Here is a 24,220-nt window from a genome sequence, read left to right on the forward strand (position 1 = left end):
TTCAATACTTTGACAGGTGTCTCTTTACCAAGATCAGAGGAGACTCAAACCTAGAGAAGCTGGAGTCCAACCTTGTTAGCTTTGGCCAGTTCCCCAAGATCTGCTATAGTTGGTGGCTAGCGGATCTTGGGGAGCGGGCCAAGGCTGAACTCCAGGCTAACCTAGAGGGCCAGTGTATGACAAAAAGTAGTACAGATTCTCGTGTTCTTAGAAGTCTTTGCTTTTATTCACAATGGGAGGGACATCATAATAGAATACTATGACATTTTAAAACAAAGCAACAAGGACTTTTCGCTGTATTAGAATTTAATGCAAAAGATACATGTAAGTTTCGGTCTGCATTGGAAGACATTTTAGCACAGTACAGAGCTGGGCATGTTCTTTTAGCAGCAGATTTTTTTTACCCTTCAAATTTTTAGGTTATCCCCCAGTCATGATCGTCATACGATAACAAACTGAGGGCACTCCTGGGAGCTGTGCATGTGTTGTACAAAATTCACTGGTCTTGTTACAGAAAAGACTGTCTTAGATCCTTGCCATAAGTCTGTTCTGTCACAGCCTGCTTGAATATCCCATGACATCAAAATTAGACAATGACCAATGACGTATGTGACCAGGCTGTTAAAAGTACTCTCTGAATAATTAGAGATTTAGAGCACAGTTCATGCAGTCTTCACATGTCGTCTCTGTAACACCCAGAGGACAACTGCCGCTACGACAGTGCTGCTCCCCAGACCTGCCAGGAAGGCTGACATCGGAAAAGTACCCTGAAGGGAAATGACAAAGAAAGATATCAAACATCCATCCCAAGTATGACACAAATTTCAACAAGTTTATGAGGAAGTCATAGGGTGAAAAATTACAGGGCCCTACATGTAGAAGCTTAAAATTTCTTGAGGTATGTAGACAAATGATGTGTACCTGTCTTAGACATTTGTATCCATAATATCCCTCATTGCAGAGGCAGAGGAACAAACCTGAAGAAAGAAAGACATAAGATTATAACTTGCAATGTAATGACTGGTATATCATCTAATACAAGGACTGCATTGAGAACACATTTTGCACTACAGCTTCAGTAAGCAAATTATCCACTGCAATCATTACAAGAAGGTACTCAACAGGTCCTGTGAATATATGTGACAAGATATTTTTGCAACAACCATCTTCAAGATTTGAAACTTGAGGGAACCTTTCCAATATATGGTACATCCTGATTGCAGGACAGTACACAATATCATTAAATTTTATCTTTTGAATAGACTGACCTGGTCCATCCTCCACACAGTGAGAACTTGCTGCAGGACAGGGCCCTGTGGGACAAACAGAACAGTGTTTGGTTAGACCCCTTTCCCCCTGTACGGCCATCATTGAAGGGTCAGACAGGGACCAAAAGTTAAAACTGGACTTGTGTAACTCTTGATTTCATAATTGTGATAGTACAAGATGTACAAGTATGAAGTATCAAAACACAACCCAAAGAAAATTGTTCTTTATCTATGAAATGCTACTACCATATACAATAAAAACAAACCCACTACTTTAATTTCAATGTTGAGTAAATAGAGGATTAGACTGACAAGCATAATAAGTTGAGTATAACTGCCCTTCGGCGTAACACACCAGCTTCAAAGGCATGCAGCGCAGCAGCAGCTGGTTATATTACACTGAACAGCCTGTCACACCTAGACTTTGCACCTAGTCTTATATATGTTAAATGTTTGAGTGTTCATCAGCAATGTTACCATCATATATAGTACAGGTGGGGGTCTGCTCCACACAGACTGTTGTGTTGACTGTTCTGACGTGTTGGCTCCAAGTCTAACTATATGTGTTAAATGTTTGTATCGAGTGTTCATCAGCAATGTTACCATCATATATTGTACAGGTGGGAGTCTGCTCCACACAGACTGTTGTGTTGACTGTTCTGATGTGTTGGCTCCAAGTCTAACTATATGTGTTAAATGTTTGTATCGAGTGTTCATCAGCAATGTTACCATCATATATTGTACAGGTGGGAGTCTGGTCCGTGCAGACTGTTGTGTTGACTGTTCTGACGTGTTGGCTCCAAGTCTAACTATATGTGTTAAATGTTTGTATCGAGTGTTCATCAGCAATGTTACCATCATATATTGTACAGGTGGGAGTCTGGTCCGTGCAGACTGTTGTGTTGACTGTTCTGACGTGTTGGCTCCAAGTCTAACTATATGTGTTAAATGTTTGTATCGAGTGTTCATCAGCAATGTTACCATCATATATTGTACAGGTGGGAGTCTGCTCCACACAGACTGTTGTGTTGACTGTTCTGACGTGTTGGCTCCAAGTCTAACTATATGTGTTAAATGTTTGTATCGAGTGTTCATCAGCAATGTTACCATCATATATTGTACAGGTGGGAGTCTGCTCCACACAGACTGTTGTGTTGACTGTTCTGATGTGTTGGCTCCAAGTCTAACTATATGTGTTAAATGTTTGTATCGAGTGTTCATCAGCAATGTTACCATCATATATTGTACAGGTGGGAGTCTGCTCCACACAGACTGTTGTGTTGACTGTTCTGACGTGTTGGCTCCAAGTCTAACTATATGTGTTAAATGTTTGTATCGAGTGTTCATCAGCAATGTTACCATCATATATTGTACAGGTGGAAGTCTGCTCCACACAGACTGTTGTGTTGACTGTTCTGACGTGTTGGCTCCAGGCCTCCTCACCTCCAGGACAGGAACAGTTGGAATGGGTCGGGACTGATCTACAAGGGCATTGGGAAACAAAGAAAGAAAAACTTACATCAGGACAGATCTACAATAGCCTGACGAATCGCGCTCCTAGTGGCCAGCCGGTCCTGTAACCGCCATCCCCTAGAGTGGGGGTCAGTAACCTCCGGCCGAGAGCTTGTGTAAATACAGGCTAAGATCTACAAGGGCATTGGGAAACAAAGAAGGAAAAACTTACATCCTGCCATAAGGTGAAGAAAAAGCAGTCATCTTCAATTGAGGTGAAGCATGATGCTTTTACAATTAGCTAGTGGTAGTGCAATGCGACTTCGCCACGAACCCTACGATCGAACTCGGGCCCCAGGATCCACAAAATTGATCCAGAAGGCGAAGCAGCAGGGTTGCGTTACCGCTTGTGCCACAGGGACCTCTATTATCATATTAAAGGTAAATAAAGGAACAATTATGGTGCAGACTCCCACGGTTAGACAGATGAAAAGTCATTCAGACAAAACTATCTGCCTCATTTTAGGTCACAAAAACAGATGCAACACAGATACATGTAATGTACAACAGAAAGACTGATTCTCAGTATATGTCTCTCTCTTGGTTCTCCGGCCATCACAATAATTACTGGGTAGTTCTTTGTTTCGAATATGGCATCTTTGGCATACTACAAAACTGAATATCTGAATTCAACTGTGGCCTGTCTATACGTGTACATACTTACATGTAATTAAGCTCTGTCAAACCAGCAACATCTTCACTCGATAGCACAGTGATTGGGTTGTTGTCAAGCACCCTGAATTGAAAGTTAGAAAGAAAGAAGTCTTACATAGTCATGGATACGACTTGGTGTAATATTAATTTTCTTCTTGAAACAAAAGCATAGGCTTTAGAATATCAAACTTAAAAATCATGGAATTTCCATCCTGATAGAACCATTTCATACAGGAAGTTGTACTCACAGTGTTTGCAGACGTGTAAGTGTGAGAAGTGGGGACTCCTTGAAGAATTCATCCTTGATATTGCATCCACTAAGGTCCAACCTATGTATATTTGTAAAGAAAAGTCATGACTTTTTGCAACACAACATATCTAAGTATTAAAGTTGATGTTCTGAATCTGCAACTTGTCCTCATATTTTGCAACTTGTATGCCCTACATTTTTTTATTACCTTCGTCAAGAAGGTTATAGTATCGGTTACACCAGCTGTGGAGTGGGTCTGTATGTATGTCAAGAGCATAACTTGAGAAAACCTTGATGGATCTTCATGATTTTTGGTACATAAGTAGCAGTTGTGAAAATAAAGGTCAAGTTCCAAAATGGTTTACTGGATTATTTGGCAAAGGTATGTGTTCCTGGAACTCTAGTTGAAACTTACTCTGTTTAGAATTGACTAGAATTGACTAGTTTCTCAAGTGGTTGGTTCTTTTACATGCTTGAGGTGTGGCTCTCCTAAAACAGGTCCCTAACTGAAACTGGGCACTCAGTTTCACTTGAATCTAGTATGGAAAAAGGTCTAAAGAGCCTTTCCCCACAGCATTGGGGCCCGCTAAGGATTTAAACCCAGAATTGTCAGATTCTAAATCAACAACCCTAACCACAAGACCAAATTTCTTCCATTTTCGACAATTTTTTCCACGTCAGTCAATTTTGTCTTGTTTTTCACGCTGTTACATTACATTTATGTATTACTATAGCGATCGATGTACATTGTGTACTTAAACCGTATTCGTAAATTGACACATGAACTCAAGCATACTTGAAAGAAGTAGCTTTATTTGGAAAAGGAATGACTTAAACAAACTAATAGAAGTCTTCATGAACACAACCTTCAAAGCTTCTACCAGCTGAGATGTATTCAACGGCAGCATGTAGTTCTAACATTAGTTTTATCCCGGCAACACCATTAGTGCCTAGAACCCTGTACTTTTTACTTCCTTAACCTTAAAATCGCAACTCAAAGTTCAATACCGACAAAGGTAATTTCGCACAAAATCTTTGCACAATGTACAACAGCGCCCCCTGTCGTAGTCTCTGGTCGATGCGACACTGAACCACCCACCCGAATCAGAGCACTTGGATTGGTCCATTTGGTCTTTATAAACAGGCCAGCTTACGACCATTCCACTATCACATGGGGGTGCCTAAAACCGCAAGATGGAGAAAAGGGTCTCTTCTCACCTCAGTCGGAGTAGATGAATTCAATTATAAAGTCTGTCCTGCAATAGCCACTACTATTGAAATTGCTTTTTCTCTCACTTTGTTTTTTTCTCTTACTGTGGGGTCTAGCCACGGGTGCCAGTTGGGCATGCATGACCTCAGGTTCTGTTTGCTGGAAGTGGCCTAACGTTTGGGCAAGGTTCTCGTTCTTCCAAAGCAAATACCACGTCGACATCCGTGGCTTTAAAGTCAGCCGACTGGCGTTTTTTGTGCAAGGCTAGGGTTCAGGTTTGTTCAGGTAGGTCGAACTGATTCTTCTGATTGGTGGTCCCTCGTAGTCGATGTGATCATTATGACGGTAAAACTTGTAAAAGCTCTGTAGATCTGACGGAAAGCTGGAGAGTTCTATGCTCTAAACTAGATGTGGCAGTACCTGGTAGGAGACAGGTAAGATAGAGCAGTTACTTTTTACACACCATCACAACGTTTCTAGCTACAGCGGGAGGTGAACGCCAAGGGAGAACGCTCAAAACGACCCCAAACCACTTCATCTGCCTAGAGATAAACTAAGATCGCTAGCATTTCATATCAGCATCGACTGTGTTGCAACTGTTGGCATCAATATGTCACCGGCGAAGGAGATTACGACATTGTTAACTCACTTGAACTTGAACCCTCGAATCCTTTTGTCCATGTTTTGCCACTAAGGTGCTTTAATCGTGTCCCATTGCACTTAAAAGTCTTTGATTTCACGTGTAAAGATACACTTAAGAAGGCACGGTCCTATGTTGGTGGGCGTATATAACGCTCTTGATGATCTGCTGTCCAAAGTCTAAGTCCAAAGTCCAAAGTCTCTTTTATTTACAACTGACACTGCCCATTATACTAAATGTCAGCGTAAACCTATCCGTAGTTCACATTTTATTGTAATACCGTGGCCGACAGGTACAAAGCGACAAAGCGCGACACACCGACTTTTGCTGCACGACACACCAGTGTTTGCGGGACTACCCCACCCCCCTTTAAAATGGATGATCCCTTAACAAAGTCATGGTAACAACGATTTTTTGCCATACTTGACTATCATGACTGTGTATGTGCATGTGTGTGTGTGTGTGTGCTTATGTGTGTTTGTGTGTGTGTGTGCTCGTCACCAAGATATCTCATTTAAAACACGTCAGTCTCCTAATGATTTTATGATTTCTTTTCATATCCTCAGGCCAAGAACAATGGAGGGCGGCGCACGCAGCAAAGATGACCGACCTTCGAAAAGGGCGGATGAAACGGAAAATTTTAACGTCCGTCTGGTGACCTCTTTATCAGAAATGTCGCTCTTGTTTGAGTGGGGAGTTGCAGAGGGGTTCAACTTAGGCGTTTACGACGCAGAGAGCTTCTTTTGGCAGGACCCCACCGGTTTCTACTTGGCTGAACTGGACGGTGTCCCAATCGGGTGTCTTGGGGCTGTCAAATACGGAGACGATTTTGCCGCGATCAACTTTTACATCATCAAACCGCCCTTCCGAGGAAAGGGGTACGGCTACCGGATGTGGAAGGAAGTCATTGAGAAGGTCAGCGACAGAAACCTGGTTCTAGAGAGTGTTGCCGCCCAGCGAAGTAATTATGAGAAATGGGGTTTCAAGAGGTCGTCACAAACCACCCAGTTCCGCGGCGTCGGTCGTAACGATGGCAACAGCGTCAGCTATGCTGGGAACCATGTGAAGCTGATCTCGGTCGACAAAGTGAGCTTTGAGGACCTCTGTGCCTTTGACCGAAAGGTGTTCGGTGCGCCTCGGCCTGCCTTCCTGAAGAGTTGGATCAGGCAGCCTGGCATGGTCGGTCTCGTTGCCGTTGAGAGTCTCATTAACATTGATGGAAATCATCAAAATAGTGAGCACACGATCGTGGGCTACGGATGCATTCGGCTGTGTTATGAAGGGTACCAGAGCGCCACCTTTTCCCGAAGAATTGGCCCCATTTTTGCTGAGTCCTCTGCAGTTGGTTCACAGCTCTTCACAGCTCTAGTCGCAACTGTTCCACCAGGAATTCCTTTCTACATTCATGTCATCAATGCAAACGAAAAGGCTATGCGGATCGTGAGAGAATTCGGGTTGGACAGTCAGTTTCAAACTACATACATGTTCACGAAATTTGACCGGGGAGTCCAGCAAAACATGATCTATGGTCTGACCAATATAGAAATTGGGTGGTGAGGTGTTCAAAATGTCGTAGAATGCAAATTTATAGAATGCTTGCCTTACACTCGATAAGCTTTCCTCGTCTTCTTAGGTCAAATTTAATTAAAGTTTAAGAAAGTTAAGTTTTAATATATATTTGGACATGTAATGCTGTTACCTGATCATACGGTACCGCACTGTAGCACTGTACTGTATGTAAACGTTGTTTAGAACTGAATCCGCTTTTGATATTCAAATTCTACTTCTGATTCTTGAATTCTAGCAGCCTTTGTTATAGATGCACTTGTAATGCTTGAGTTCTGGTTGCTTTGAACGGAGCTCTGGAAGGTTTAAATCTCCTTGATCTAGATCTAATGTCTAGTAACACCCCGTTCACACTCATTGTTTTCAATCGCGATTGAAGTATAATCGCGATCGTTCGATCCGATCGCGATTGAACGCAAAGAAACTTTTGCGTTCACACTGCTTTTCGCCAAGTGGATTAAAGTACGCCGTGATCCGATCGCGATTGAAGCACGATTGAAGCATGCCATCGGCGATCATCTGGTAAATGTTGTTGTTGTTGTTGTTCTTGTTTTGTGTCTATTTTTCCGCTAGACATTGTCACTTGGTGCGGTAAATGTCCCTCTTTCGGTGACATTTCCCCAGTTTCGCCTGCACCTCCTCTCTCCCCCAGATTGCGATGAGGACCCTGGTCTCCTCATCGCGCCATCTGCCACCAGCTGAAGTTGCTGACGGAGTTTTATTCTTCTTCTTGGGCATTGTTGACGATGAAAAGTTGTTGTTGTTGTAAGAGAGCGATCTGACGTGCGGATTGGGTTTGTTTTCCCGCGCGATGCGAACTATGACCCCACGTACCCGCATGTATGACCTCGCACCCCCGGAACCAGCCGAAATCTCCGCCGATCGCGATGGAATGAATCGTAGTTGTGTTCACACTCAAAATTTGATAGGATTGGATTGGATCCGATCACGATTAATCCAATCAAACTACCTCCGGAGGTAGTTACAATCCAATCGCGATTGGATCGTTTTGGATCGTTGCAATCGCGGTTGGGAGCGTTCACACTGAAAAAATCAATCGCGATCGGATCGATTCAATCGCGATTATACTTCAATCGCGATTGAAAAAAATGAGTGTGAACGGGGTCTTACTCTAAGTTGGTAGATTGCTTTTGCATGATGTATTATCTGATAGCATCTAAATTTGTAGTCTTAAGCCTTTTTTCTAAATGTATTATCATTAGTACATAAGTGGCTTGGTAGAACACTTTAGACTAGTGCTGCGTACCGGTACTGTGTACCTGAGTACTGTACCCTGAAAATCTTTAGGTACAGGTCCAAAATACCGGATCATGAAGTACCGGTACTGTACCAATATAAATATACACCAAGTCTATGCTTATTTTGTGACTGATCTCCTAACCTCAAAGCCTCAAGCAACGCCAAACATGACCAAAGTGACACATTGGAACAGCGTTACTAATATGCAACAGATCATTCAGGCAGGCCGGGAGTTTTGATAGCAAGGCCAAGGGAGTTTGGCCGTAGGAACCTAGTTATATTCTTTGAATAAAGATGCTGACAAGTTATAAACAGCTTATTAATGTTTCTGTCATTATTGAAAAAGTTCAGAAGAACACATCTTAATTTGTAAAATTGTTTAGGTACAGGTACAGGTACAGGTCCGGACCTGTACCTAAACCTCTGTACCGGTACCTGTACCTGTACTTGTACCTGATGTTACCATCGGCGATTGCGGAAAACGTATCCTAACGATTTGCTTCAATTTTCTTAATTGCACCAAGGACCTTGATTGCACAGACAGAATGATGACCTTTATTGCCGTGTCAGTCATTAATTTATCCTGGAAAAATCTGTCTTTTTCGTGCCGCAGCCTTGGAAGAATGACCCCAAAATTGCTTAGAATGATGGTTTTCACCCAAAATAACGTTTCCACAGAAAATGTCCACTGAGCTTGACGGGCAGTGGCAAGGCACGCCTTTCCACCGGAAACATTGAATTGGTTCGGGGCCGATCTGACACGTTCTCAGAAAGACCGGGCCCTGGAAAACAATGTTTGGAGAAGCGCTAAGTGTCTTTCTGAGAACGTGTCAGGTCGGCCCCGAACTGTAAAAGAAACTCCGAACCGAGACCTTAAATCATATACTAGAACATCTATTGAATCCTATGAGGTATATAGTCTAGTTAGCATACTAATTTCTGCTACAAACTACAGTCACATTTCCAAACCGGTGTCCCAGCAGCTGCCAGACCCCACAGTTGATTTTGAAACTGATTGGAATAAGTTGGAATACTGTAATATATGTGTGTACGTTATCTGTAATGTTATCTGTATATCTGTTTATACCTGTGTGTTTTTTCCATGATTGTATTTTTTAATGTTTGAGCCCAGGGTCATCTGAAAAGGAGATCCGTGGATCTGAGATGGACCCTGGTAAAATAAAATAAATTGAATTGGCCTTTACTGCCGGGTCCCAGCAAAAAATTATGCCAGATTCAAGCCTTACCTAAGTCGAAATCATCAAGACATCAACAGGGCCCATGATTTCGACTTAGCTCATTTGACAATTAACTAATTATTCCTAAGCATGACAATTATTTATGTCAATCGCACACAGACCAGTAGTATCTTGCAGTAGTTCTTACCCAATGGTGACATTGTGTGTGGTGTCAGTCACGTTGACACAGCACCTTCCCCACACCTGTAGCCCATGTCTGTCCTGACACATGCTGTACACCACACCGTCGTCAACCAGGGGGCTGAGGCAAGAACTCAGCTGGCAGAGGGACTGCAGGGAAATTATAACATTACTAGTACACAAGTTCGGACAAGAGCTCATTAAATCTCCAAGGAGATATACGGATCTGGGGGTCCGTGTATTTACAGAAATACACGAAATATACCAAACAAAACGAAATACACATGGTTGAAATCTACCGAATTGCAGTATGATTTGATGAGTTATACTGTATTTAATGAGTCAGAATTAAGGTCTCGGTTCGGAGTTTTTTTTTTAAATTCGGGGCCGACCTGACTCGTTCCCAGAAAGGCAATAGCGCTTTTCCAAACATCCCTTTTCGGCCGATGCAATGTTTCTGATGGATAGGGGTGACTTATCTTCGAACGACAGACGAATTTGATATTTTCTGTAGAAAGGTCATTTTTAGTGAAAACCGTCACTAAAAGCAATTTTCATCCCCAAAACTGCTATTTTTAGGGCATTCTTCCAAGGCCGCTGGAAGGAAAATAAAAGTTTTCCCAGGATAATGACTGATATGGAAATAAAGGTCATCATTCTGTCTGTGCAATTAGGAAAAATGAAAAAAATCGTGAGGATACGTTTTCCGCAATCCCCGATGGTGCGAAACCACGCAAAACGCACATAGAACGCACGATTCGGGTAATCAGGCGACAAAGCCGCGTTACCGTCATCGCGCACTAATACCAGGAAGTACCCGCGGACGACCAAACCTCGGAAACCGTAAAACGCTACGAAGATCGGGTTTTTCAGGGAATATAAAAGATAACGCACTGCTATAGCGATAGCCGAAAAATCGGGAGCCAAAACTAACGAGAAAACCTAGGATTTGCGTCTTATCTTCACGCACTACTTAGGTCCTTGGTCAAAACAATTCCGAACCGGAACCTTAAGAAGAAGATACCACTAAAACAAACATCATGGCATATGGTAAGAAAGACGGCGGCGGCCGGCCAAGCCGGGATCGCAAAGTATTCTTTTGTGTCGCCAGGGCTATAAAAATATTAGTTTATGCCAGCATATAACAACATGTGATGTTAATGCATCAAATCATACTGTATTTCGGTAGATTTCAGCCATCTTCACATGTATTTTGTGTATTTCGAACGTGTATTTCGATAAATACATGGACCGGGGATCTGGCTCTTTCTCTGTGTTCATCGCAGTGTTTTTACAACGTTCAACAGTACTCTTTTCCAGTATTGCACCATTTCAATGATTGAAGGTGTTAGATTATCCAAAATAGGTGTGAACACTGAAAATAAGCCAGATCCTTACATCTGCTTGGAGATTCTGTTTGACAACTGTGATGGTGTCAATTTGCCATGCAAAGAAGAGATGTATCTCGTATCAGCAGAATGCAGACATATCTACAGCGTCTATCTAGCTTATTTCATATTCACGAAATCACTTTGTACTTTGATTCCGATCGCTGGCGAAACAACAAACAAATGAACCTCATAATTTTGAAATCAAATACACATGTAATCATCTCAACAAGGCATAAGATTTCTCAACTGCACAGGCTTTTGAGTCAGAAATAAGTAGCTCAATATGAAAATCATCTGACTGACCAGTGCATTATCTTCCTGTCCTCCTGTCAATAACAAACCCCATTGGCAACAAACAAAAAACAACAACAATGTGGCAAAACTTCTTCCGGGGTTGGCCATCTTGGTTGCTAGTCTCGTTTTTCAAGAAAGTCTCGTGAGATTTCGCCCTAGCGAGATTTGGGGCATGATGGGACTGTGTCATCTCTTGTTTCCATCCCCATAGCAACTGGTATCCAAGCAGAATGTAAAACAGCGATTGTGATTGGTAGGTCTTTCCGCGTGAACCAATCACAGCGCGTTTCTGATAAGACTAGGAATCCCCTTCCTGTATTCCTTAGTAACGGAGACGCTAACTGCCCTTGTTTCGGCACGGCAGCACACAAACAGATCTGCACTCATTGAAACCGGCTGAGGACCGCTTTATCAGGTGGGTTTCAATATTTTCTGGATTTGAGAGGCTCTTGATAGATTATTTCTTTTATGGTACAGCAAAAACTGCGAGCAGAAAGGATCTAGTACCTTGCTAGTGGTTATTTTCTGAGGGGCGTGTAGTCGGTACCGTACCTTTTGAGGCAAGTTTCTATACCACTGCCTGCTGCAGGTCTGGCATAATTTTATGAGTTATGACCTAAACTCTTCGTTCATACTCTATCCAACACCTCAATTATTTGGTCTTTTCGTAGAAGGGACTTCTGTTTACAAACTTTTCCATTCTAAAAGCTTTTACGAAGTGGAATTTGGTTAGCGGAGTTGTTCTACAAACCATGATCACGAGACGGTGTTGCCACGTATTACCGTCGGAAGGTGGAAATACTGTCAAGGATTTTTTACCACACCCATAGCTTTCCTATTTTTCGATATTTCCTTGTTTCAGGTAATGATCTATCTGAGAATTGAGAGACAACAGCGATCGCTTTTTGCTATTTCATGGCCAAGGTTGTGTACGGTGTAATGTTGTGGTAACACCAGACACTTTTTCCGAGCAAGGCTTTGTTTTATTTGTTGCCCAGACGATCCACTAAGCAGACATAACATGCTCTCAACACTTAAGAAGCTCAAACATTCGCTTCACAATCCTACTATACAAGCAGGTGGTGAGACTTGGCCAAACGCTTGGTGTTTTTCGGATCTGGACTTAAAAGGCATTTTAAGGTTGGGTGCTCCGTTTACGGTTGTTTTATTTGGTAAACATTGGAAACAAGGGTCCCAGCTACAAGCTTACAGGTCACGAGGATCACTGCACCCTCACTGTTTACTTAGTCGTCTCATCATTTTATAAACCCTATCCTAGCCTTTGTTTCTACGCTATAAAAAGACTTTATCCGAAAGGAAACCTGTTAGAATTTCCCTGGATACCAGCTGGACAAGTAGCTTGATAGGTCGTTTATGTATCAAATTGGGATTACCAGTTTCACATATAATGTGTTCTAAATTAGGACACGTTATACTCCTAAAGCAAAGCAAGGCACCTATCAATGTCCTAAAGGTGGTCAAGCCTGATGAAAAACGAGAAATGGTCAATGATACAAAGCCTGTTGCTTTCCAGGTTTTCTGCTTATCAACGATCTGCTTTGGAAACATATTACCAAATGCTGATGCTTTGCCTTGTCTGCCTGGATACCACAATTACATTACAAGTAATTTGCATCTAGCAGATTACCTCTAAGGAACGACTTATGGCAAAGAATACTTTGTCTGTGGATTAATAGAAAAGTACGTTTCAGAAATGAATGGAATAATTTTGTAGTTGTTCCCCACTTGGCTTTCATTACTTAAGTGGTCTTAAATATTTCTAGTTGGTTTCCTCACACTAACCATCATTGATATCTTACCCAGGCTGCTATTTGAAAACAAAATTCTGAAGCCATGGCTACCCTGAGTCAGAAGCCAGTGACACGGTACAACCCTCCCGATTGGTTCACCTCCAACTTCACCATCTCGACAAACGCCGAGAGGCAGCGTGACGCCTCGCACCAGATCCGCCAGGAGGCGCGCAACCTCCGCAACGAGACCGACAACCAGACGAGGTGGGACCAGCACGACAACAACACACGTCTGTCCGACAGGTGTCGTGACATCGACCAATGGAAGCAGACCCTGGAGAAGACCCTAAGAGACTGTGATGCAGAGATCGACGCCCTGGAAAGGATGAAACTGGAGACAGAGCACGCGCTCCAGGCCAAGGCGCTGCCCCTCGATGTTGCAATTGAGAACCTGACCCTGAGGGAGGGGAGACGAGACATCGATGTTGTCAGGGACAACGTTGAGGCAGAACTTCACAAAGTAAGTTTGCACACCCTTTGAGAAAAGTAGTGTAAGGTGTTGCTATATTGTTTTGGTTACGTGACTGTTACTGCAACTAAATTTTTATGATACTGCCTACATTTTCACTTATTATATTCTCTAGATGTATCTGCCATTACTGGAGCCAAGCAATATAAGCTTTATGTTCCTTACAACAAATGTGTATTTAACTTTATGGTTAATGTTCTTTCCATTTATATTGTCATTATTTTATCCAACAGGAAGTGGAAGTGATTGAAGGTATCAAGAAGGCACTAAAACAGAAGATCGACGAGGCGTTTGAGCAAATATGGTGAGCTGTCAATCATTTCATCGCTTTCTTTACTTGTTGAAAACTATTTTGTGAATTTGTGTTATTCATTGCCCCACCCCCACCCCATCAGTGATGCCCTCTTAGGGGTTGTTGCCAATGTTGGAGGGTATTCAAGAAGATTTATAAACTTTTCAACACCATCGTAACAGTTTGCCTTTTCCTCCAGTCTCCTGCAGGAAGCCCGTCAGCAGCTCCATGCAGACTTGAGGGACAAGTCCGAGGCTCTAGGGATCGACCAGGAGGTGTACCACCTCACCAACGACTCACCGGGCATCTCCTTCAAACCTAACCCCACCAGAGTGCCAAAAGGGTGAGTACTGATTTTTGCATTTTTGTCTTCATCAGCAGGGCTAGCCCTTTGTAATACCCACAGGCTATTTGGGCAGCCCTGGCTGCGCATGCTGAATAGCAAAATCACTAGATAAAAGGGTGTGTAGACTTCACACTTAATATGTCATGCAGTGCAGATTTTTGCAAAGGATACCACCAAAATGTGTTACAGGGTTCTTTTTTGTCAAAGGAGCTTTAAAGTTTATAATTAAAGGAAAATTCACTCAATTTTAATATATCATATTAGATCAGACCATTAGCCTCAAAGAAGCATCAGAAATTTCAGAAGCTGTAAGTAGAATGTGTACATGTATGCTGTTTAACAGCAATGAAAAAACTTTGCATAATCCCTTACAAATGTTTTTTTTCTTAATCATAATTTCAGGAGCACCACCCCCCAGGAGTGGGACAAGTTTAGCCAGTACAATAAGGACCGTGCCGAGGCCGAGATGAGGGCTTCCAACAGGCTCAGGGAGGCCATGCAGGCCACACTGGAGCAGGTAAATACAAGCCGTTTGTTCCCAATGGTTTTGTTGACCAATGAACTGGTTCACGGTTTAAACTACTCATGCACAACGAGATGCATTGTTGGCAAAAAAAGTTAAAGGCCCTCAAGACAAACTGGTAAACAAAGAAAATCCGGACATGCATAAAGCATGGTCTAGACAAGAACTGATTACAAACAAACAAGTCAGGGACCTTCATCTTTGACATTTTACTCACAATGCATCTCGCTGTGCACAGGCATTTATCTAAAGCATGAACCGGATAAAAGATGAACTCTTTTGTCTGTAACCTGTTCTTCAGACATTTTAGATGGGCAGCGGGTAGACCATGATGTAACAAAATTTCCTTCCTTCCTTCAGACTGCCAACGACCTAGAGGCCCAGCGTAACGCCTCAGAGTTTGCCTTCCGCAAGAGGATTCACGAGACTGACCAGGCCAAGAAGGAGCTGGAATGGCAGCAGAAGAATGTAAGTATTATTGTATACACATGATAAAGACTTCATTTACTGAAATCTTGGTAGATTTTGGATACTAAATTCATCTTTTATGGTAAGAATTCATATCATATGATAAAGAAAGTCCATAGTTGCATCTTTCATTTTTACAAATGTAGTTTGTAACGTCTACAAAATTCTGTACGACGGTATAATTCCACCAGGGTACAGAATTCTGCCACCCTGAAAAGATATGCCCAAAGAGATCTACAACCCAATGTCCCCTATTACAATGCACTCCTGTATAACTAAACTGAGTATACCTGGGGGATGCTGCACCAGAGATCTCTCAAACCCACTGATTTTCAAAGTGGCAGATTTATGTAACCCGGCGAATTGATGTGAATGGAGGTTAACCCGAGAAACTTATTCCAAACCATCATCATTCCCCTCAGACCAAGGAGGAGATAGCTGAGATGGAGGCAGACATCCGTGCTCTGGAGGAGGCCCTCCGTGCCAAGCGCAACCCCCTGAAGCTGGCTCACACCCGCCTGGAGACGCGCACCTACAGGCCGAACGTCGAGCTCTGCCGGGATCAGCCGCAGTACGGCCTGACAGACGAGGTGCAGCAGATCGAGGGCTCCATTGCAGCATTGAAGGAGAAACTGGCCACTGCACAGTAAGTTTCTTAGCATGTCACAGTGGGTGTAATACTACTGTTAGTAGTAGTTATCAACAAGCTTCTTTGTGTGGCGTTCATGATGTTTTCATACTACTGTACATAGTAGTTATGACAGATTCTCTTTGTGAACAGGTCTTAAAGTTTAGGACATTTGAATCACATGTAACAAAGTTGGGAGTTGTGCATTTGTTTAGACAGCAGAGTGAATTTGAAATACATGTTCAGTCAAAACTGTCCAAGAAGACCCATTCAGGGAACCAACAGAATCTGGTCTATGTGGACAGGTAGCAGCTTAATGGACAGGATTCTTAATGCTTGTGTCTATGTAAAAACTAAAAAGTGGTCACATTGGCCCGGTAGTCCTTATGTAGAGGTGGTCAGTTGTACAGGTTTGACAGTATGAACAGTAAGTCAGCAGTAGTAGGACCACCAAAGCAAAGTTTGGGTCTTGTGAAAGACATGTTAACTAAATGTTTTATCCTATCTCTCTCTAGCCAAGCCCGTGACGGCCTGTACCGTAACCTGTACCGCATCGAGGAGGATCTGGCCTGTAAGACCAACTCCCTCATGCTGGACAACCGCTGCATGGACGTCCGCCAGAAGCTGACCTCTAACCTCCCTGACTCCATCAAGACACAGGACTCCTTCAACCGCACAACAAACCGCGCCCTTTCACCCATCAAGAGCAGACAGCTAGACATGGCATAGAAAAACTCACTAGACTTAGTCCTAATTTAGACCACTACATGTCCCTCTGAAAATATGTTCTCAATATATTGGCATTGCAAGAAGAAAACTAAAATGCCTGGTTGCATTTTTTAAAAACCTTTTACCATAAACCTGCTTTTGTTAGTTGTGTCCCCACTCTATGTTATGTCCAAATAAGCAGTATTATACTGTTGCAACAAGAGGGTACATGTGAATTTCAAAAAACCAATGCCTGTATCTGCGAGATCTGAACTTCATGTATTTAAATATTGATCATTGTCAAAGTCTCCATGACAATGTCTTTTATATAAAAAAAGCATTTGCTGTCACTTTGTATTGTTAAGTACATGTAGTCTATGCTGTAACCACAATGTATGTACATAAAGAACCACTGGATACCTTAAACATGGTGTGAAACAAAGAATGAGTTATGGACTTTGCAGTGTGGCTGGTTTGGATAATATTGTAAACTTTTAGAATGCCGATAAGTTTTTGTATGCAATTGAGAAGCCACAGTTAACTTCCAATATATGTTTTGTCACGTTACACTTAGTGAAAGATACATTTTTGTAACTATAACAATATTGATAATTTTTGAAACAATTACTTTGATACTCCTTCACGTGTACATTATACTGAAAACATCACAACATAGAATTCTAGCTCACTGTCCATTGTAACATAGAAATGCTCGGTGTGGATGGGAATTAAATGTGCCTACACTTCAAGAAAATTTTGTTGTGTCTATTGAATTTGAAGGTTTTGTTACTTGGTAAAGTACAATGTACAGTATATTACAGTCAAGACTTACATGTACACTACAGCTAACAAATATATACATGTATCATATCATAAGAAAACTATTTTTTGCTATTTGGTATCCTTTTTTTAAGCTAACTTGTCCTCTGACTTGCCCACAGTCTGGCTCAGCTTCTCCAATTTTTCTTTCAGCTCCTACAGTAAAAAAGAATGGGGTTCAGTTCAGCAGGACTTTTCAGCATAAATTATGTTTAAAAAATGCGTATGACTGTAAAACAAGAAAAAGATGTCATTAGACTACCTCTATTTCTAATTATTGTTAATTTCTTGTTTTATTCATGGAGAATTTCTCGCTGATTCTCTCTGATGCTTTTTTCTTATTGGCTCTCATAAAGCAACAGACATCAGTATAGCAGGAAAAGGACGACAGGAAATGAGATTCTGGGACCTTTGACCTAACTTGTCCCCGACATGCCTATCATATGGAAACCAGGACCTTTACAGCATTCACATAACTACAGAAACACGGGCAAACAAATAGACACACAGGAAACAGAACCTCTGTACAGAAGTAAAAATGTGCCATATGATACACCACAATCATGGCCTGAGTTCACCACCCATGTTTAGTGAAGGTAGAGCTTGGAACTAACCAGATTGCCACTCAGGCTACCACAGTCTGACTTACCAGTAACTCCTTGTTTGTTTCCGATGTCTGCTCATGATAACCCTTCCACTTCTCCTGCATAGCGTGGGCTCGAGTCTGCAGAAATCAGCAACAATGAACAGTGTGAAAGGGAGTTGTGGGCAATGTTCAGATGTCAGTGTAAATGTTAAACATGCGTGAATACTTTCATCAGGTTGGTGAATGACTGTATAACAAACATACACAATTCAAACTCAACTACTGGATAACTTACAGAGATAACTTCCGAACTGTAAAACAAAGCTCTTTATTCACAAGAACATACTTACAAGAATCAACGTTTTGGTGGCTGGCTGTCACCTAACTAAGGGCAATGTTGACTTATTCTATTTTGCAATGAAGCTACAAATGTAGCTATAGGTGTTGCTGCATTGTTACAACTACGGTTCCAAATGTATAAGTATTGTCACATTTACATCTGGCAATTCATCCGTAACACTGCACCGATATCTAGCTGCAGTGCAAAGTAAAACCAGTCATTATCACCATGAGAAAGGTGACAGGCGGTCACTGAAACATTGGCTATTGTATTGTAAATATGCAGATGTGAATGAAGAACTTTGTTATACAGAAATATAGCCAAATGTTCTGACTGAACTGTGAGCGAAGAGACAGGAATCATTTTCATCATTATTACAGAGAAAAGCTGAAGACTTCAGTGCATCGTAGGATATCTTAAGGTACAGCTTACTGTTGTCTCCTTCCGTTGATTCTCCCTTGCTTCTTTCAGCTCAGACCATGTTGCCAAGGATACTGTAGGGTAGGACAAAAACACTATTATGTACTCGGTCCATGAAGGCTGTAGGAGTCAGTATTGCAAACAAAAGATGTTTTATCACACATAAGATTTTTATGGCACACACTTAGATTTTATAAATCTGACTTTTAAAGAATTCATGCACTTTATAAATTCACATACATGTAGCATCTGAAAGTCTCCTATGTGCTGGTGGAAATGAACTGACTGACAAGTGCACTGCAGTACCATGTCTAGATGACAGGTGATGTGCTTAAACAGTAGTGGAAAAAAGCAGCCCTAGACAACAGATTCCAATGGCCAGAGAAAACTATTATTGCTGTGTATAAGTTATAACTATCCTACTCATGCTTACCTGGGTCGACATCCAGAGAGATCAGTTTCTTCTCGCACATTTCCCTATCAAGGACAGGTGAGACAATGAAATCTTGTAATATGATCTGGACATAAAGCGATAAAGGCATGTTACAATATTGCCACTATAAGTTATAAGTAATTCAAATGATAATTATCAGTATCAGGATTGCCCAACAAAATTCTACCACAATCTTCACATGGCTGGTTTTAACAGTTACACAATCTGCACTCTTATAGTTATACACAGGGAACTACTAGTAAGATTTAACGTCTTTTTGAAAAGCAACAAAAACTCCTTCAAGCTTGGAGTCGGACCAGATTGTCAAATTAAATCCAAATAATCAGTCTCTTATTGTACAGTCAAAACTGCCCAAGGATACCACTCAAGGGACTGATAAAATCTGGTCTATGTGGACAATGTGGTCACTATAGATAATATTCTTAATGCTTGTGTCAATGGGAAAAATTATCAAACTAAAAGTGAAAGGGACCACTATTACAGTGGTCACATTTGGCAGGTGATCCTTATGTACAGGTGGTCCCTTGTACAGGTTTGACTGTACTAGTACTAGTGGATCCATGGGGGGAAATTGACCACTCAGGTCTGAAAGATGACTTACAGATCCTTTTTCAACTGCTGATTTTCTCCTGTAACAAAAGGAAACATTATTCAGAGTTAAATACAGAATGTATAGAAAATCTGAATAATCACTGGATATTGTAAGACTGTTGAAAATAGAACTCTATGTCTCAGGGATGTAATAGATTGTCAACCTGCTGAATGCTTTGTCAGATACAATGTAGTATACATCAGTCAAATCTTCTGTGTTAGTCACATTACATCACATTAAATTCATTTTATTTTTGTGGCAGAAAGAGAAAAAGGTTTTTGCTGCGTCCAATTTTGTGGTTGACTGTGGTACAGTAGTGTATACTAGTATATGGCCTCCATCAGTTAGTATTGACCATGGTAAAATCCGAATTCACATTTTACAGTAGTAATACATCATGAATTTGAGGTGGGTAGGTCACCACAAAATTAAAAAAACATGAAAATAAAACCACCGCAAACATATCCAGATTTTTATATAAATGTACCTTCCGGCTTTTCTTCATCTGCTTGCTCATGACTTGCCTGCTGAATGTAAGAGGCAGTACATTAGGTATATAGGTATGTAGTAATAGGTTAAGATTCAACTTTAAAGCTTAGAACTCTACCAAGTTAGGTCTAGTGGTATGAGCAACCTGAACACTAAGAGTAAGACAGTTCCTAAGAAACCAGTTGTCCAAAGTTGATGCATGGTGCTGTGTAACTGAATCTAAAAATCAGGTACAGGTCCAGAGGCCTAGTTACAGGTCCAGACCTGTACATGTACCTGAACAATTTGACCTGTGTGGTCATCAATGATGCCAGAAACATGAATAAACAGTTATCTGAATGTTTATTTAGACTTCAGGTATCTTATGCAGAGAACACATGCTTTCGAAAGGATCTCAAATCAAAAATGGTTCTGATTTCAGTGATCTTGACATTTTCAAGGGCAGTGGAAATGTAGACTGCCTGTTCACTAACCTTGGTTGCTTCCAACTCCTTCTTGGCTGCTTCTAACTCCTCCTTGGCGACTTTCAGCTCCTCCTTGGTGGTTTTCACCTGCTCTTTGAGAACAGCATTCTCCTTATCCAAGCCTGTCTTAGGGAGGCTGAAATGCGGGGAAAGGGTTGAAGAATAGACTTACACAATCATGAGATATCATGACTGAAATTTTGTAATTTCAGGGTTTCTTTTTAATTCTTTAAATGTCAATTGCCCAAGAACAGAAATCATCCTAACAAAGAAACAAAGTCGAATGACAGCAGGTCCATGACAATGTTACATTTCTTTGAAAAAAGTTTAGTCTAATATTCAAAATAAAAATTCTGTCAATGCCTTTTTCACCAGGATTATATCATCCTGATTGCTTAAAAACCTCAACTGAACAGTCGTCTTACAAGTGGATTCTAATGGCAGATTAGTGAGCAAGAAATAATTTTAGAAAGGTTACCTTTTCTTGCCTGTGAAGCCGTTAAACTCAGTGAAGTTCAAGGTTGCCTTTGGATTGAAGCTTGTGGTGCAGATCCCGTTCTGTGGAGATAGAGAGATCAAATAGAAGGGCAACTGGTTTAGGATACAAATTAAAACTTTTTTTTTGTATAACATCTTATATAACATTTCATTCAAGAAAATGTCCTACAAGTACTAGTACAGATAATCACAAATGTACATGTTAAACAACAACAGAAAAACCAGGACAGCTAATTCAGTTGTGATAAACAAAAGATGTTGCGCGCTTTCCTTAAGTTATTGTCAACAACAAAATCAAAGACACAACAAAGTACTGAACCAAGAATAACAAACTTAAATTGTAATACTACTTAAAGTCTAGCCAGCCATTGCTATGTACAGTACTGCATGATATGAGGTATTTCATTTCCCTACTTGCGGTGATGTTCAGCCCACATAAAGAAACGGAGCAATTATGAACTCAGTTCAGTGAGAAAACAACTTAAACAGATCACATAATCAACTTACCACTGGGTTTTTAGCTCTTGGTCTGAGTGCGTAGCTCTTCTTGACGATTGTGCCCATCAGCTTCTCCTCGTCTATGTTAGCTCTTTTGGCACCCTGAACTGCTGCAGGAGATTCTTCTTTAGAGGAGCTGCTACTATTGCGTAGACGCTTCACTGTTTTGTCCCTGGTAACTGTCATTGTCATAGCTGTGGTGATAAGAAATGCAATTGTAGATTGTACACCGTCTCAGAGATTTTTTTCAAAAATAACTTAGTAGTAACTTATTAAATAGAATTATCATTATTGAGATAAGAGCTCATGGCTCAGTGTCAGATGATGTTGCAATTAATCTAGACTAGAGTTTGTGTCTTTCAAAAAAGAGGGGATGAAAATCAAGGTCTGGAATTTTGTTTGGAAAACGGGCCACTCATAACAGTGATTGTACTGAATGACTGTGTCTTTACAGACTTTTATTTTGCCTATATACTAATATGGTATAAGAGTATAGTACAGAGATCATATAGACATACATGTACATCATACATGTACTTAGAACTTTTTTGCTCCAGAGAATTTCATTTTCACAATTCACTTAATGGTTTCTGCACAATTGCCCATAACTGACTGTAAACTGGTCCTGCATTTCTATAACATAACGTTGTCAGTTTATGTTATACATACTTATAGAATTATAGTGTTATAAAATTTTCAGTGATTATAAGTAGGTTTTTGATCTTTACATTACTAGTACAGTGGCTGGTACTTTGTTTGGACCTTGTGTATTAATTTTGTGCTCTTTTAGTATTCGATTTGTGGACAGAAAGACAGATTAGCACATGTGCAAAAATACGTATTTTGCAGGAACCTGTACATGTGGGTTTCTTGATAGCCAACTGCAAGGGCCTGGGTGTAGCCAGGTCATTTGCATTTGAAGTACCAGCTGCATTTTCGTCTTCATCTGATTGGTCGGGGACAACATCAACAGGAAGATAGAATTTTCTATGGTTAATATCAAACGGTAATGATAACAGAAGAATGATAACAATCTCCAAAATAAAGTTTTGTATAAGTATAACTCTTGTTGTACTGAGTCTGTAGCTATAATATTTTAGAAGTGCAAATTTTGTAGGGTTTGGTATATTTACTTGATTGGCAAAATGCCTACTAGTAGGCCTTCTACGCGTTCTAGTGGAGGCTAGCCGCTCAGCCCAGCTTTTGTTAGCCGCGGCGACTGTTGGAGGGCTTGTTTTACTTGCAGTCTTATACATTAGCCCGTTGAACGGGCTAATTATGTACTAGTATAAGACTGCAAGTAAAACAAGCCCTCCAACAGTCGCCGCGGCTAAGCTTTTGTTAGAAAATCTATGTTGACACATATTTATGAGATCCAGATGTTGCTTTGAAATCAGTGCTAGTAATCATAGCTTTCATTATTTTTTTAGCAGCACGTCTTAGCTAAATCACTGGGAAAAAATCAATAAACAGGTTGGAGTACCTTGGCGTGGTTTTGTTTTCCTGGTCTGTATCCGCCGACCGAAGGCGATCTTCACGGCGGGGCCACGGGCGCCAGTCTGGGCTGTGGGCCGGGGAAGGCCTCCGGTGGGCCGAGGGAGACCTCTGGCCGGGCGGGGGATGCCTGTCTGGGCTTTCTCCTTATCCGACATGATTTCCACCACGTAGTTTAGATGCTAGGACTAGTAGGAGGACAAAACTCTACTCTAAAACCACAACGAAGATGCAACTTTCACGATTTAAAACCAACCGCCGCGAGGTTAAAGGTTATCGGAATAGTTCATCTTTTTTAGTCATTTTAAACTATGAGAATAGTTTTGTTAAGATGAATTCATCTGTGATACTTCACATTGTTTGATATTTATAGAGTCTGTTCATTCTAATTATGCCATATCTTATGTATATTTAGAGAAGTTATGAAATTTAAAAAATTACAATTAGATCACCTTTTACATAGTAGACTATTCTACAGGATGCACCCTGGGTAATACATTTAGCGCCTCCTAGCGAGTGCTTCATGCTCTGGACTTTGCTAGTCACCCAGCCATCATGGGTAATATTCACACACGACATAGGATCACATAAGTTTAACCAACTTGGTCTAACATACATAACTCGAAATATTGAAACATCTTGCAATTTGGCACCCGAAATTTAGATCAGTTCTTTCGTGTTTATGAAAAACCTCGGGTGCCATTTTCTGAAGCTATGCCACGGCCAAGACACTGGTTAGTTTAATTTAGAAGAAGACAGTATTTCGCTTAAGGGGATTTACATGGTTAAGGACCCTAAACTGAAAGGGTTTGACGCTTCAGAATTTACAACGTGTGATGGTGCTCGAGAAAGGTAACGTTACAGAAATCGAATATGCATGAGTTCAGGGTGCAATCT

The 24,220-nt window shown here is 41.1% G+C and overlaps 3 protein-coding genes across 6 annotated transcripts; 1 reads left to right on the forward strand and 2 right to left on the reverse strand.

Annotated features, from left to right (window-relative positions):
• Positions 1-204: 204 nt before the first annotated feature.
• LOC136428825 (all-trans retinoic acid-induced differentiation factor-like) lies at positions 205-11,596 on the reverse strand. Its single transcript, XM_066418597.1, has 8 exons — positions 11,434-11,596; positions 9,747-9,889; positions 3,683-3,763; positions 3,445-3,516; positions 2,628-2,749; positions 1,269-1,313; positions 922-977; positions 205-767 (listed from the first exon to the last, which is right to left on the reverse strand). Exons 1-8 carry the CDS (start codon positions 11,530-11,532, stop codon positions 663-665), a joined length of 723 nt encoding a protein of 240 aa, XP_066274694.1. The 5' UTR covers positions 11,533-11,596; the 3' UTR covers positions 205-662.
• A 111-nt stretch (positions 11,597-11,707) lies between these two features.
• Positions 11,708-17,423, forward strand: LOC136428823 (tektin-2-like). Its single transcript, XM_066418590.1, has 8 exons — positions 11,708-11,839; positions 13,249-13,695; positions 13,938-14,008; positions 14,196-14,339; positions 14,745-14,859; positions 15,226-15,333; positions 15,756-15,979; positions 16,477-17,423. The coding sequence occupies exons 2-8, from the start codon at positions 13,279-13,281 to the stop codon at positions 16,688-16,690; spliced, it is 1,293 nt and encodes a 430-aa protein (XP_066274687.1). The 5' UTR covers positions 11,708-11,839; positions 13,249-13,278; the 3' UTR covers positions 16,691-17,423.
• Positions 16,933-23,582, reverse strand: LOC136428824 (uncharacterized). 4 transcript variants are annotated; one of them, XM_066418594.1, is made up of 11 exons: positions 23,313-23,582; positions 22,683-22,775; positions 21,839-22,023; positions 21,312-21,391; positions 20,843-20,969; positions 20,368-20,404; positions 19,890-19,917; positions 19,268-19,311; positions 18,847-18,908; positions 18,138-18,212; positions 16,933-17,644 (listed from the first exon to the last, which is right to left on the reverse strand). In XM_066418594.1, exons 1-11 carry the CDS (start codon positions 23,479-23,481, stop codon positions 17,579-17,581), a joined length of 966 nt encoding a protein of 321 aa, XP_066274691.1. In that variant the 5' UTR covers positions 23,482-23,582; the 3' UTR covers positions 16,933-17,578. The 4 variants fall into 4 exon arrangements, with proteins under 4 accessions (XP_066274691.1, XP_066274692.1, XP_066274688.1 ...); XM_066418595.1 differs by having other exon boundaries at positions 20,368-20,407; positions 22,689-22,775; positions 23,313-23,581; XM_066418591.1 differs by having other exon boundaries at positions 20,368-20,407; positions 23,313-23,581.
• Between the last annotated feature and the right edge of the window lie 638 nt (positions 23,583-24,220).

This window comes from Branchiostoma lanceolatum, chromosome 2 (assembly GCF_035083965.1).
Source record: "Branchiostoma lanceolatum isolate klBraLanc5 chromosome 2, klBraLanc5.hap2, whole genome shotgun sequence".
Taxonomy (NCBI): Eukaryota; Metazoa; Chordata; class Leptocardii; order Amphioxiformes; family Branchiostomatidae; genus Branchiostoma; species Branchiostoma lanceolatum.